Source organism: Mustela nivalis (genome assembly GCF_964662115.1).
Source record: "Mustela nivalis genome assembly, chromosome: 3".
NCBI classification, from domain to species: domain Eukaryota; kingdom Metazoa; phylum Chordata; class Mammalia; order Carnivora; family Mustelidae; genus Mustela; species Mustela nivalis.
The window spans coordinates 169,227,368-169,241,671 of record NC_139022.1 but is presented as its reverse complement, the minus strand read 5'-3'; the positions used below and the strand labels follow the sequence as shown (position 1 = coordinate 169,241,671).

At 47.4% G+C, this 14,304-nt stretch overlaps 1 protein-coding gene across 6 annotated transcripts in view; it reads left to right on the top strand.

Moving 5' to 3' along the window:
• TRIO (trio Rho guanine nucleotide exchange factor) overlaps positions 1 to 14,304 on the top strand; it is a 337,805-nt gene that overhangs the window by 172,273 nt on the left and 151,228 nt on the right. For all 6 annotated transcript variants that reach the window (XR_014310227.1, XM_082725152.1, XM_082725151.1 and 3 more), the window contains exons 10-11: positions 48 to 170; positions 11,991 to 12,182. Coding sequence is in view for 5 of the 6 variants with exons in the window: in XM_082725152.1 (XP_082581278.1) it covers positions 48 to 170; positions 11,991 to 12,182 (315 nt within the window). In the remaining variant the exon portion in view is untranslated. The remainder of the gene's footprint in view (positions 1 to 47; positions 171 to 11,990; positions 12,183 to 14,304) is intronic.

Sequence of the window (14,304 nt, the reverse complement as noted above, 5' to 3'; positions counted from 1 at the left end):
CCCCAGAACATTGTTTTTATGGCATGTATACCTGTATTTTATTGTAGGTGCTCGACTGGATTGAGAACCACGGAGAAGCGTTTCTGAGCAAACATACGGGTGTGGGGAAATCTCTTCATCGGGCCAGAGCTCTACAGAAACGTCATGAAGATTTTGAAGAAGTAGCACAGGTAAAACCATAGCTTCACTGTTTTCTGCCATAAATACCTGTGTCGTTGGTTTTGAGTTCGTTTTAGCATTTGAGATGAGTGACCCTTGGCTAGATACGTTTAAAGGTGGTTCAGAGGAGGTAATGCTCAGATTTGAGAGTAAGGTTGTTCTTACCTGCTCAAAAAGATGATTTTGTCTGTTGGTTGGGCCATAAAATAAGGTGTTCTTGACGCAGAAAAATGCCCTGAATGTTTTCCCATACTTATTGTACCAATGCCTATTGACTCATTTGTGAGATTTCACCTGATAGTCAAACAGTAATGGCTCTTCTTGCATTTCTGTAATGAGAGATCAGCGTTTCTTGTCCTTCTCCAGTTTTTTTACATGTGTGTACTTAGAAAGAGGATGTAGAGTGTGTAGTGTGTTTAGGGCACGCAATTTGTGAGTTGGAGCATTGGCTGTGATGCTCACTGTGTCATTGGGAAAAATCTCTTCACATTTCTCATATTAACTTTCTTATCTGGAAAGTAGGCACCGCAAAGGCTTCTGGGAGGAAGTCATGTGTGCATGGGGCTGCGGGGAAGTCACCCGGGCCAGGGCCTTCCTACAACTTATTATTTGGTAAATGTGCTTTGAAAGAAAGTGGAGTGAAGGAGGGAGAAATGACAATAACGTGGGTATTGTGTGTGTCTGTTCTGTATGATATGGAAGTTATAAGGAGGTGTAGGGGAAAAGTTACTTTAAAAAGAAGTTGTCTAGTAGGATGCAGCCAAACTGAAATACATTATTGTAAAACCAAGGAACCTCAAAGACAACGTCTTAAAAACAAAAAGAAATGACAAAACAACTTCTCTGAGAAGGACTATTAGAAAGATAGTCGACTTCTCGGGGCACCATTGGTTGAGCAAACGACTCATGGTTTCTGCTCAGGTTGTGATCCTTGGAGGTCATGAGGTCGAGCCCCGCATTGGACTCTGTGCTCGGTGGGCAGTCTGTTAGGGAGTCTCCCTCTCATTCTGTCCTTCCACTGACTCTCTCTCTCTCTCTCTCTCTAGAAAAAAAAAATCTTAAAAATAAAGGAGGAAGGAAGGAAGAAAGGAAATAAGGAAGGCCACTTCTCACCAGGAACCACAGGTTCTGGAAGTTGGTAGAATAGTCTTAAGGGAAATTAACTCTGAACCTGGAATTCCAGATCCAGGGGAATGATCGTTCAATGATGACAAAATGCAGACCAAGACTGAATGAGTTTACTCCTCAGATGCTTACCAGAAGAACTAAAGCATATAGTTTATTTTTTTATTTTTTATTTTTTATTTTTTTAAAGATTTTATTTATTTATTTGACTGAGAGGCAGTGAGAGAGGGAACACAAGCAGGGGGAGTGGGAGAGGGAGAAGCAGGCTTCCTGCTGAGCAGGAGCCCGATGCAGGCCTCCATCCAGGACCCTGGGATCATGACCTGAGCAGACACTTAACAACTGAGCCACCCAGGCGCCCTAGTTTATTTATTTAAAAGATTTGTTTATTTCAGAGAGAGAAAAGGAGAGTGCATGTTCATGAGAGTGGTGGGGAGGGGCAGAGAGAGAGGGAAAAGAATCTTGAACGGGCTCCACACTCCACTATCATGCCCCACATGGGCCTCGATCTCTTGACCCTGAGATCATGACCTGAGCCGAAACCAAGAGTAGGATGCTCAAATGTCAGCGCCACCCACGTGCCCTAAGGCATGTGGTTAAGTAAGAATAATGGAAGCACCCGCTACAATGTGAACTACATTGGAGTTCTACAAGAATAGGCCCTTTGTTTTGTTCGCTTCTCTCTCACTGACCCATGCAACAGTGCCTGGTGCGTTTAAGTGATCAACAGGTGTTTATCAAATGAATTAGTTAATAAAAAGGAAAGCATCAGAAGGAAGGACTGGGATCAAGATTGAGCATAGAAATTGACAAGTGTATGTATAAATCTAAGGACTGACCATTTAAAGGTAGGCTTGGAGTAGTTAAAAACAGGACAGCACAGACATGGGTTTGGGGGCTGGCAGGAGCCACTGCTTTCCTAACGCCTGTAAGCCTGGGGGCATGTTAGCACTTCAGAGTGACCACGTACAGTCTAGGGATAGAAAGTGTTGCTTCCTAGGAATTCTAGCAGGAAAAGAAACACAGAAAACTGAGTAAATAAAAATTCATGGAAATGGGTCTGGTGGAAGCAAAAGAAACAAAACAAAAATCATGATAGAAATCACAGAATAAGATGTAGTAATTTGTTCATAAGTATCAGTAATTATAATAAATACAAAATAGATTTTACTTGTAAAAAGACAAAAGATTCTCTGATTATCTCTTAAAAATCGTGCTAATAAAAACATTATTAGAAATAAAGAGGTTCTTCCCTTATAAAAGGAAGAATGTCAACAGATCCAACACTGTGGTCTCATCTGTAAGAAAGAGGAGTAAACCGTACTCTGTGTCCTTAGTTTTGCATGACAGGGTTCAGATGCACACTCCTTTAGGGAACTGAATCGGGGCTACTTATGGGATAACAAAACAGTCTCCACTTAAGTCTTGTTCAGTGAAAATGCCTTCTCTGCATGTCTTCACATAGAGAGTAAAAATGGCAATCTCGGCCTTTCTACTTTCTCCATCTCAAGAAAGGAGCAGGAAAGGATGGTGTGTTCAGCAGCCTTGCCTCAGGCATCTTTGGAGCATTTTTCTTGTCTGTTTTATGTGTGGTGTCCATACTTCATGCCTGTTGGGAAATATTTTGTCTTCCTGTTGTAGAAGAAATATGGAATATGTGCTCTTATCTCCCCTTCATTTTTTCCATGTGATAAGCTACTGCTGTGACCGGTGTGGTTTGGGATGGACATGAAATGTGTCCTATGAGCAAAGACTTGAGGCACTGAGGAAAGTAAGAGGCAGAACTGCGAACAGATGGGCTCTGGAGATGGAGATGCTACCCTCAAGCAGCACAGTCCCCCGCGGCGGTAGGCTGGGCTGCCCTTGCCTCTCCCCACGTCACGCCCTCCCACGCTCCCACTAATGGGACGATGATGGCCTGCCGATCATCCTCGTGTGTCCAGCACTCTGTGGACCCTTCTCCCTCCACTTCCTGTGGTTCCCTCCATTCCAAATTCAGTAGGCCTCTGCTGTGCCTAACGCCCTTTCTTTTCTTTTCTTTTTTTTTTTTTTTAAAGATTTTATTTATTTATTTGACAGAGAGAGATCACAAGTAGGCAGAGAGGCAGCAGAGAGAGAGAGGAGGAAGCAGGCTCCTTGCTGAGCAGAGAGCCCAATGTGGGACTCGATCCCAGGACCCTGAGATCATGACCTGAGCCGAAGGCAGCAGCTTAAGCCACTGAGCCACCCAGGTGCCCACGCCCTTTCTTTTCATGGTAAACTCATTTCCTCTGGTCTAAGCTGTCATCATCTAGGTCTAAGGTCTCAGGTCTAAGACATCAAAGCTGTCAACACCAGTTCGCAGGGGGCAGCAGGAGTGAGAAGACTTTCTCTGTAGGAAACTTTTCTCTGTAGGAAACTTTTCTGTCCACAGATTTCTAGGGCAAGCCGAGAGTCAGAGTAGCACCCCTGGTTCAGAGAGAGGCAGATGCTTGTTTGCACCCACTTCTGCCTACTGAGGTGAGTCCCAGTCCTTTCTTATCTCTGCTCATTGTCCCTGGGATCATAAGGGGTGCCTAACCCTCTTCCCCTTACATTGAAACTGCTTACACCCCAAATCTGAGCTGTGCATCAAAAGCAGCCTTGAGTGCAAACACTTTGTTCACTTTGTAAACATCTGCACCCACTTTCCCTCCCTCTGGTTTTCAGATACTGGCCATGTGCCGCAGGTTTGGTCCTGACAAACGGTGGCCTTGCTCTTGGGTTTGTAGCTTCCTTCACTGAAGTTTTCTGGCTCTTCCCAAGGGAAGTCTGTGTGACTCAGTGTTGGGGCAGCACAGGCAAACGAGGCCTTCCGCCACGTGACCTTCACTACCTGTTCTCCCTGCCCGCCCCCATCCTTGACTGTCCGGCAAAGCAAATCACAGGAGAGGTGCTTAGTAGAGATCGAAGTTTACATTTTAGATTCATGGTAGTTTTTGGACAGGATGGCCTTTGGAGGCCCCTTAAATATGTAAGCAGAGGTATTGTCAGTCCTTAATAAGGAGTTGTATTTCATTCTCTGAAACATACTTGGGGGTTTAGGGCAAAGAAAATGCCTTTTTGCCATTTTTTTTGTTTTTAGGGTTGCGTCTTGATGGTTCTTTTGGGAAATCCACTCTAAATTATCTTCAGTGATCTAGAGTTAGCCATTTATGTAGACAGCGTCTTCAGAACGGTGAGTTGTGGCATGTGATGAAGTAACAGGTACAAGAAGGAAGTGGTGAAAGTCTTGGGGTTGAATTCATTTAAAAGGCACTAAATATAGAGGTGTTATGTGGAGCAGTTCTGTTGCTCTGGGAAGGAGGAACTGCGGAGGAGTCAGGGCAGGTTGGTGGTAGCGAGCTGCACAGCACTGCATCCCATGTGCGGGCGGGACTTCTCAGAGGAGCCACCAGCCCGGGCCTTTCTTCATTTCTCACGCCACTGTTGCCACATCAGAAAGCACTGGGTTACGTTTTATGTGCAGTTTTGCAGAGCCAAGAACCTTCTCTCTACTAATCTGACAATCCGTCCCTTCTTTACTTTGTACAGTGACGTGAGTAGCCATTTCCTATCGCATGAATCTGGGCTGACAAGTGGATGGGGTGTGGCCTGGGCAACCATGTCACATGTCCATGCAGGAGCTTTAAAGATGAAATCCGTACTCTCCCCATGGAAGCTTTCTGCATGCGATTGTTGGGAAGGGAGATGCTCTCTGGCAGGCATTTTCTCTTTTACCTTCTATGTAGATATCAGATTGACATTCCTCTTTAGATAGAAAAAGCTAGGATTCCAGTAGCTGGTAAAGTAAAGCCCACAGAACTCTGGTTCAAGGAAGAAGTTGGTTTCCAGAGCACAGATTTCTCGAATACGATCAGTAAATCTCTGCCATCACATCTTCCCACAGGCGGGCATCCTGTGAGCACTTCCCTCCCGTCTGCCTGTCCCCTGAGAGTCCCATCACCTTCCAAACGTATTGTGACAGCCTTCTCCTTGAAGCTGTCTCTGTCAACAGCTTTTTGTGGGTGCCGTGTAATTGTCTTGTCTTCTAGGATAAAGAAGTGTGGCATTTAGGAAAGCAGGAGACGTTCCATTTGGGCAAGATTTGCAGAAGATAGTCAGGCCTGTTCTCCAGTTCCCTGGTCGCTACCGAGCTCATTGTCCTCTTTTGTGGAGACTGTGTAAGGCATGTCCTACATTTCTGATTTGCTGTAGTTACTAGGTCCTTGCTTCCATACGACAGGCTGCTCTGTCGCAAAAAGTTCACTTTTTGATGTAAGGTGTGGCATTTTGTCCTTTAAAATAAATTAATAGTGGAGAATTTCAACCCGATGTTTACTATCCAAGATTTCCTTCAGGTTGGCCTGTGCTTACAAGATATCAGATTTCCCTTATCACAGACACTTCTTACATTTCCTAAGGCCTTCACTGCTTTTACGACCATGAGCAAGTTCCCCCATCTTCCTGAGCTTCAGTTTCCCTAGCTGTGAAAAGATACCTGATTCCTACCTTCTCCAGGTAGCTGTAAGGAGACTAGCTGTGCCGTTTCCCTGCCGAGGAAATACCCCCCCCCCCTGCCCAATTATCTCTCAGGTAAAATGCTAACACATATGGATAGCAGTCAGCAGTCACTTTTTGGCTCGACCTGAATACACGCCACACAGACCTCTTCACTTCTGCTCTTAGTGTTTCGAGTCCTGTCACGCTGTAGTGCACTTCAGTTCTGTATCACCTGTGTGTGTGTGGCGATGGGGAGCAGTGGCAGGCTTGTGTCCTGCACTTGCCCTTCGTGGATGAAGGAATGATCCCTGGCAATTTATGGGCCTTTTAGATGATTTAGAACACCGGCTTTGTTTTTTTGTTTTAAGATTTTATTTCTTTATTTGAGATAGCACGAGTCGGGGGAGGGGGCAAAGGGAAAGGGGAAGCAGGCTTCCTACTGAGCTGGACGCGGGGCTCCGTCTCAGGGCCCTGGGATCATGACCTGAGCCAAAGGCAGACGCTTAACCGACTAGGCCAGACTGGTGCCCCAGGGCAGTGAGATTTTTAACCCAGAATGTAGAGGCACTGACGCACCATTCCTTTCTGTCGTGGTAGTACAAGATACTTTGAAAGCTTTCTATATGCAGACTTTGGTCTGTTGTTTTTTTTTAAACAAAACAGATGGAATAGAAGTAATCATTCCTTGAAATACTTATGTTCTCCTCCTCTCCTGTGTTCTCTAAGATCAGAAAACCTGTGATTTTCACTGGATTCTGTCTAAATGTAGCCCCCGGCAATCTTCTGTTGGTCCCAGACCAGGGTAGCTGTAAGGATCTGTGGAGAAAGGAAGGTCTTGTCTGCACTGCAGCGTTGCCCAGTCCGGGCTCTTCCGCGATTTTGATATACTTCTCCAGAAAAGAGGAAACCCTTCCAGCCCCACCCAGGCCTGGGCCGTCCAGTACCTCCTTTACTCCTCTTCACAGGGAAGGTGGGCCCACGTCTCAGAGGAGAAGTGCCTTTGGGGACAGGATGGCAGGCCAAAGGCAGGAGAAGGCTGGCTTCTTCCGGCTCTAAAACAGCCTCCTGACACCGCCTCCCCTTAAGTAGAGATGTAAGTACTAGGTCTCCCCTTGTAGGAGGAGCCCAGGCCTGGGCATCTGGGCATGCTGGCTCTCCTGACTGACCTGGACGAGTCACTTCCCCTTTGCACCTTGTTTCCTCACCATCCTTGGGATAAGGCTGTCGCAGGGCACAGGCCGGGGGCTCCAAAGCGTCCATTTATGACCAGTTTGGAAATCTGTTACCTTCTGAGGCAGAGGGATCCAGGGTGGGGCTCTTTCCATAGCAAGGCCGTCGGCTTCAGAGACGCTGCATGCCGACCCTGGCTCCAGCAGCCCATCCTGGGGGCCCAGGGAAAGCTGTGGAGACTGTTGTGTGGGCTCATTTTCTCCGCGTATGAAATGAGAAGTGGGATGAAGTAAATATTGTGTAGTGTCTCTGAAAATTTAAAAAGTGTACTTGTTCGTTTGAAATGAACTCACGTATGTCTCAAATATCCTTCCCTGCTGACAAAGCGTTAGAAAAGCTTTCAGAAACAAAGTGTTCAGTGCTGGGAGGCAATATCCCCTGCCGATCCCCTTATCAAACACAAGAGGTAAGCGACTTCATGGTCGTGGTGACAATAAGAAAATAGGGTTTAGCTCTTTAAAAAAAAAAAAAAAAAATGTGTGCGCCCTGAATAAAGCATGATACTCTGGTAGCTTCTTTCATTTCTCTGCCCAGAGGTGCAGAGCATGTTTCCTGGGTGAGGCTCCATGGGGGGATGCCTGGGTCTCCAAAAAGCCATCGTCCCCAGAAAGGTTACCTGGAACAGCCTCCAACGGTCACAGACCCTTGTCAGCAGAATCTCGGTGGCTGGAGCCCTTGATGCTACTAACTGAGTTTCACAAGGAGAGCTTTCTCTGTGCCCAGGGGCCAGCCTCTCGGGGAATGTCTCAGATAATTGTGGAAAGTACCCAAGGATTATTCCAAAGATGAAAGTATTTTTGAAAAATCTGCTGTGTGTATGTGTGTATATGTTGTGTATATGTGTATATATGTGTGTATATGTATATGTTGTGTGTATATGCATACACATGTAGCTGACCCTTGAACAACGTGGGGATTGGGGACACTGACACCACCCCCACTGCATTTGAAAGTCCATGTATAACTTTTTTAAAAGATTTTATTTCTAAGTGATTTCTACACCCAACGTGGGCCCCAAACCTGCAACCCCAAGATCAAGGGTTACATGCTCTACCAATTTGCCAGCCGGTGCTTCAAAAGTCCAGGTATAATTTTTGACCCCCCGAAAACACATTTAGTAGCCTACTGTTGACCAGAAGCTTTAGTGATCACATAAGCAGCCAATTGTCATATTTTATATGTTATGCGTGTTGTGTGTTGTATTCTTATAATAAAGTGGACCAGAGGAAAAAAGTTAGTAATATCATAAAGTATACTTGCAATATACTTGTCATTAAAAAAAAAATCCACATGTATATGGACCGTGCGGTTCAAATGTATTGTTCAAGGGCCAACTGTATAAACACATATACTTTGAAACTATTTTTTTAGACCAGTTTCAGGTCTGCAGAAAAATTGTGACAATGATGCAGAGCGTTCCCATACCCGGCCCCAGCCTCCCCTATGATTGCTCTTAGTCCGGGACGTTTGTCAGCATTAACTGAGATCGATGGGTTTCCTGGAGCCCCTCCTTTGGGCAGATTTCCCGGGTTTCCCCCATTTCAAGACCCCATCCAGGATGCCACGTTGCATTTAGCTGTCGTGTCTCTTGAGGCTCCTCTCGACTCCCAAGAGTTTCTGTCATTACTTTTTATTGTTGTTAATAGCACCCAAAGCCTTTTGCTCATCAGGACACCGTTTGGATTCTCATTCATAGATTAGCTCCCACCTCGTTTGTCCGTAAGGCCGTGGTGCTTTCCCACCTGCAGCTCAGGGGCACCAGGCCAGTGATGTGACTGGTATTGGCTCTCGGGCATCTGCTGTGAGACTCTTTGCTCCCGGGCACCCGGAATCTCCGAGCAGTTCGACATCTGTGTGTGGAGGGCTTCTCGTTGCCCCCGTCCTCCGTGGCAGGGTGCCAGACGCGCCTGGGGGAAGCGGAGGTCTGGAGTTGCACGGGATGGAGAGCGGAGTTTATGAAACGTGCTGCTGTCACTACAAAGCTCTTCCGAAGTGGCCTGTCACCGTCTCTGCTCCGCGCAGGGTCGCTCTAACTTAGCTTCTGAGGAGGCCCCGTCGAGTGCACGGACAACCCCTTAGTGGCAGTGTTGAGTTCTGCAGTCAGATCGGAAACTGCGCTTTCAAAGGACTTACGGTAGTTGTTTCCAGAGACCATGTGAGACGTACATGGATGCACTTTCCAGCTCCGGCCGTAAATGGTATATTTTAAAGGATTGGGTCTTTTGACATCTTTTCAGTCATTTCCAGAAAGAGTTCAAAGATCCTCAGTTAATAATGCAGAACACCAAAAAGAAAAGTCTCCTGAAAACGGGTTTTCAGATGGTCAGGGCGAGATGGCGATGAGCTTCACCTCTTGGCAGTGCGTGGACAATGCTGCTGGGAACTGTTGGTTTAGTATCGTGGGCTGAACAGTAGGGGGGCGGGGGCACGGGATCCATGCTCAGCCTCTGCCCCAGCCCAGTGACTGCCTCAGTGTCCTGATCTGTGGAAGGAAGGGGCCGTGCTGAGGTGTAGACCCAAGGCCCAGTAAGTGCTCTGGCTCTGGCGCAGGGAGAGGTGGGCGTGCAGCCTGTGTTGATGGTAAAAGCATAGACTGAATTTTTGTTGGTTTTTATGGACACTCCAAATTCTCTGTAGACACTGCACCCCCACTTCCAGCGTGCGCCAGGAGGGACGGCTTCTACCCCGACGCTGACACCTGGGGCGCCTGCCGCTCTGTTCAATGCTTCACAGACCATCCTTCCTGAGACCATCTACCTATCAAGCTGTATTTACACTTGTTTAAAAAAATTTTTTTTAACTTGCAAGAAAGTTGGAAGTATAGCACAAGGAACTTAATCCTCCGTTAAGCCATTGACTTTAGCGTGTATTTCCTAGCAGGAAGGGACATTAGACTGTACCCCCACAATGTCACTGTCAAAATCAGGAAGTGAGCCCCGCTGCAGGCTTATGTGCTGGTCCCCGGACCCTGTGATGTCCTTAATGGCCAAAGGACCCAGTACAGAATCAGCTGTGGCCTTGAGCCATCTCACCTCAGCTGTCCCTGCGTTTGTAGCACGCGCCCGGTTGTTCTGAGCTTTGGTGACTCGACACTTTGGAAGATCTCAAGCCTGTTATTTTGGAGCCTGCTCTTCACTCTGGGTCTGTCTGACGTTCGGTCGTGAGTACATTGCGCCTCTACATCCATCTTCAGCCGGTGCATCAGGGCCGCCGAGTCCCTGTGTCTTCCCACCCGTCGGCGCCCGACTTCTACTTGTCCTGCTATGTGTGCTGTTCCGGCGGATTTCTCGGTTAAAGTGGGGTCAGCCACATTCTCCGTCGTGAGATGAGTCTCCGTTGCCCTTTGTAATTAGTAAGCACTTAGCGGGGAGCTACTCTGAAATTCTGTAAACATCCTGTTCCTCAGCCAATTTTATTTATTTGTTTATGTCTGCATGGACTCGTGGTTTCCTCTTGTTTTTGGTGGGTTATCCTCTGTTGCTATCACTGTTTACTCTCAGACCATCCCTGATTGGGCCAGGGGAAGCCGAAGCTGCCGTCTGTGTCCTGACCCACCCACACTGTTCTTAAGCATTTCCTTACTCGTGGATACAGTAAGATGCCTCAGCCTCATCTTGTAACCACCCCCCCCCCCGAGTCAGCCGTGTCTCCAGGAGCCCTGGTTCCTTGTGGAGGAGAATGGTGGCTCCCGGCTGGAAAGCCGGGTGCTAAGCACGCTGACTACTCTTGGGTCATTGCTGCTCCCGGGCCTTTTCAGGGGACAGAGGGAGAGAGGAGCACGTTCACACATCTGTGAAAACCATGTGTTCACACTCATACCTCTAATTCTAGCCCAGTCACACAGGTCAACTCGGCTTTTCCCCTTTTCCTCACCTCTGAGGTGAGGACTGTGCCTCTCATTATCCTTAACCTATCGGCTGAGGAGGTGAATGTCCCTGGATGTAATCAGTCTCGCCAGGGGGAGGCTGCCTGTGCAGGGGCGCCCTCAGCCTCCCCCAGGCTCAGGCTCTCTGCCGGGGACACCGCCCCACACTCTGGGCCACTGATGGAGACGCCCACCCCGCTCAGCTGTGGGACTGTCGTGTTGGAGAAGGATGAGGGATTCCACCTGTTTCTCGGAGGGACGACAGCCTGCTCTGTGGGCCTTCCTGGAAGACCTTCCCCTGGTCTCGCGCTGTGCTGAAGCCCCCCCGCCTGTCTGGACTGCCCCGGCCCCTGCCGGCCAGCCCCCTCTCCAGCAGCTCCACGAATACAGTCAGGCCCCTAACACACCTCTGTATCTGCAGAACCCATTTGCAGCCTTTCATTTATCATGAATTAAAATGAAATGATTGTCAAAGTGTTTTTGATGCCTGTTTACACATAACTTTAAGTTCTTTAAAACTCAGGCTACTTTGTATAAGCTATTATGGTTATTTTCTTTTTCCCCAAAACATATGTCCCCTTAAGTAGAAAAAGATAAGCACAGATTACTGATAAGTAGAAACATGTTAAGAAGACGGCAACTTGTATTTGCAACCTAATCTTTCCACTTGCATTTGGGGAATTTTAAAATCGTACATCATACTGAAAAATAAAACTGGAACCCCACATTCCATCACAAGACTGGAAGGGAAAGTGAAGTGGGCATTCGTGCTCGGAGCTATCTTGGGTGTGCGGCAACAAGAAGTGGAAGGCCTTCTTTGAGTCAGGGGGCAGCCAGAAGCTGCTGCAGACACCCCATCACTGCTGGAGAAGGAAGGGCTTTGCCAGAAATTTCGGTGTTTAACGATCTAGAACAGTAATGGGAAAAGCTGCTGACAGAGGTATATTGAGCTCCTAAAGTCCTCTCTTTCCATCATTTTTTTTTTGTTGGATTTACAGAAATGATCAGGAACGTCCCAGACTGACTTAGTTGCAGTCTGGTAGGAGGCCCAGCTAGATTTTTTTTTTTTTTTTAATTTACCCTCTTGTTTCTCTGGATTTTCCTTGTGCAGAACACATACACCAACGCGGATAAATTACTAGAAGCAGCAGAACAGCTGGCTCAGACCGGGGAATGTGACCCAGAAGAGATTTATCAGGCTGCCCATCAGCTTGAAGACCGGATACAAGATTTTGTTCGGCGCGTGGAGCAGCGCAAGATCCTGCTGGACATGTCCGTGTCCTTTCATAGCCATGTCAAGGAGGTAAGGGTCTGAGAGGCTCTGTGAACCCCTGGGGAAGAGTGTGGACTGGTTGTGGTGTGAGAAAGTGGGCCAGAGGTGGGCAGTGATGAGGTGCAGCCCATCCGCACTGAGCGAGCCAGCGAGGACAGGGTTGTGGGGAGGGGTGTGTTAGGCACTAGGCTTCTGGCTGGTCTTCCTAGCCTCCAGGCCCACGGGGATGGCCATGCCTCTGCCAGGGGAGGTGGAAGCCTGTGTGTCTGCAGCAGTGGACCCATGGGGGCTGGGCTGGCCAACAGGAGGCGTGGAGTAGCCAGTGAGCAGGGAAATGTTGAGCTGAAGGTGCTGCCTTTAACTTGGGAGAGAGAACAGAGCATGGCCATTTTAGCGTCAGTAAACGACTTGAACGTTGTGGTCAGAGCTGGGTTTCCTTTCTGTGTATTAGTCTGTCATGTGGCCAATGTCATGGTTGGCTTCCGATCTTATCAGACTGTGGGACTACTCTCAGATTCTCAGAGAAGTGAATTTTACGTAATATTAAATGTAAAGGTAGCAAGGCCAACCTGGCCGTAAATAGTATTAATGCTAATGTCATAGGTCTGCTCTTGTTAGTGCACTTACTGCATTGTAAGAGATAATGTTATATGAAACATTGTTTGAAATATATGAAATTAATATATGTTATCTGATATGATATTTATATGAGAAATAAGGAGATACTAATTATGCTTTTGTATGTGTTATTTTTAGTAGAAATCACATAAAATTACAATTCAAGAAACTCCTGTAGGTTTTTGGGTTTTTTTTTTAAATTTTGTTTTTTTGACAGATCACAAGCAGGCAGAGAGGCAGGCAGAGAGAGAGGGGGAAGCAGGCTCCCTGCTGAGCAGAGAGCCTGATGTGGGGCTTGATCCCAGGACCCTGAGATCATGACCTGAGCTGAAGGCAGAGGCTTAACCCACTGGTAGCCACCCAGGCGTCCCACTCCTGTAGCTTTTGAGAGAAAAAGGGCTTACAAATTCAGTAAGCATATCAACTTTACTGCATCTTATTTCTACTTTACTGCATCTTATTTCTAAGGGGAAAAAAATTCTCTACTTCAAACTCTTTATAAATTGGAATTAAGGAGTTCTTCCAGGTAATTTGGAATTAAACACATGAAGGCTTATAGGCACAGGCTGGGAAGAGGAATCTAGAAAGAGTAAGGCTGCTGGAGAAGCAGGAGGAGCATCCGAGATCAGGAACCAATAGATGTGTTCAGGAGGAAAGAACTTCATTGCCCGTTCTAGGTTCTTGGGCAGTCAGTCCTCAGCCAGGCCTTTCGTAACTTGAAAGCGTGGCTCCTGGAAGAGCACCCTTTGCTCTTACTCTGAAACTCTATGAGCCCGTGTGGCAAACTGGAGGCCCCAAAACCTTGTACTTCATCTGCACCCAGGCTGGTGGTAGGCTTGGCCATCAGCGTAGAAAATCAACTCCGCTCCTTTCTTTACCTTCCCTTAATAATGCTGTAACGAAAATGACTTTACCACATCTGTGGAGAAGCTGAGGCTACATGGTCATTCTGAGGAGACGTCCAGATGCTCTGTTTGTCCACAGCAATTCCTAGTTTCAGAGGTAGCGGGCTGTAAGTTCTTCACTCAGTTCAAGCCGTAACCACCAACTGGCCTCCCTCCCCTGGCAGCTCTTTCCCAGCCTTCACAGCACTGCCACCAGAAATAGAAATTTGACCATGTCATAGCCTTGCTTTCAAGCCATCAGTGAGTCTGTACCTCGGGCACCAGCCTGAAACCTTTCAACGGCCTTGTGGCCTTGCTTCCGCTTTTCCTCCAGCCCCTCGTACTCAGGACAGTGTCCCCAAACCTGTGGCACTCAGACCCCCCTGAAACTTGGACTTAACTGCTTCCCTTCCTTCCTCAGGCAGTTAGTGGTTTCCCTTGCCCTTTCTGGACCTTTCTTTCCATGCACCTGTCATAGCCCTTGGCCTAGTTGCAGCACAGTTGTGCGTTTCTCCTCAGTGTGGATACATTAACTTCTCTTTATCTTATGCGTTTGAACCTCCAAGTTGGGAGGGGGAAGGTGACATGTGTGAAAAAAGACTGTGACTTTGCTCAGTAAGCTGCGGCAGCCAGCCAGCCAGTAGCAGGGA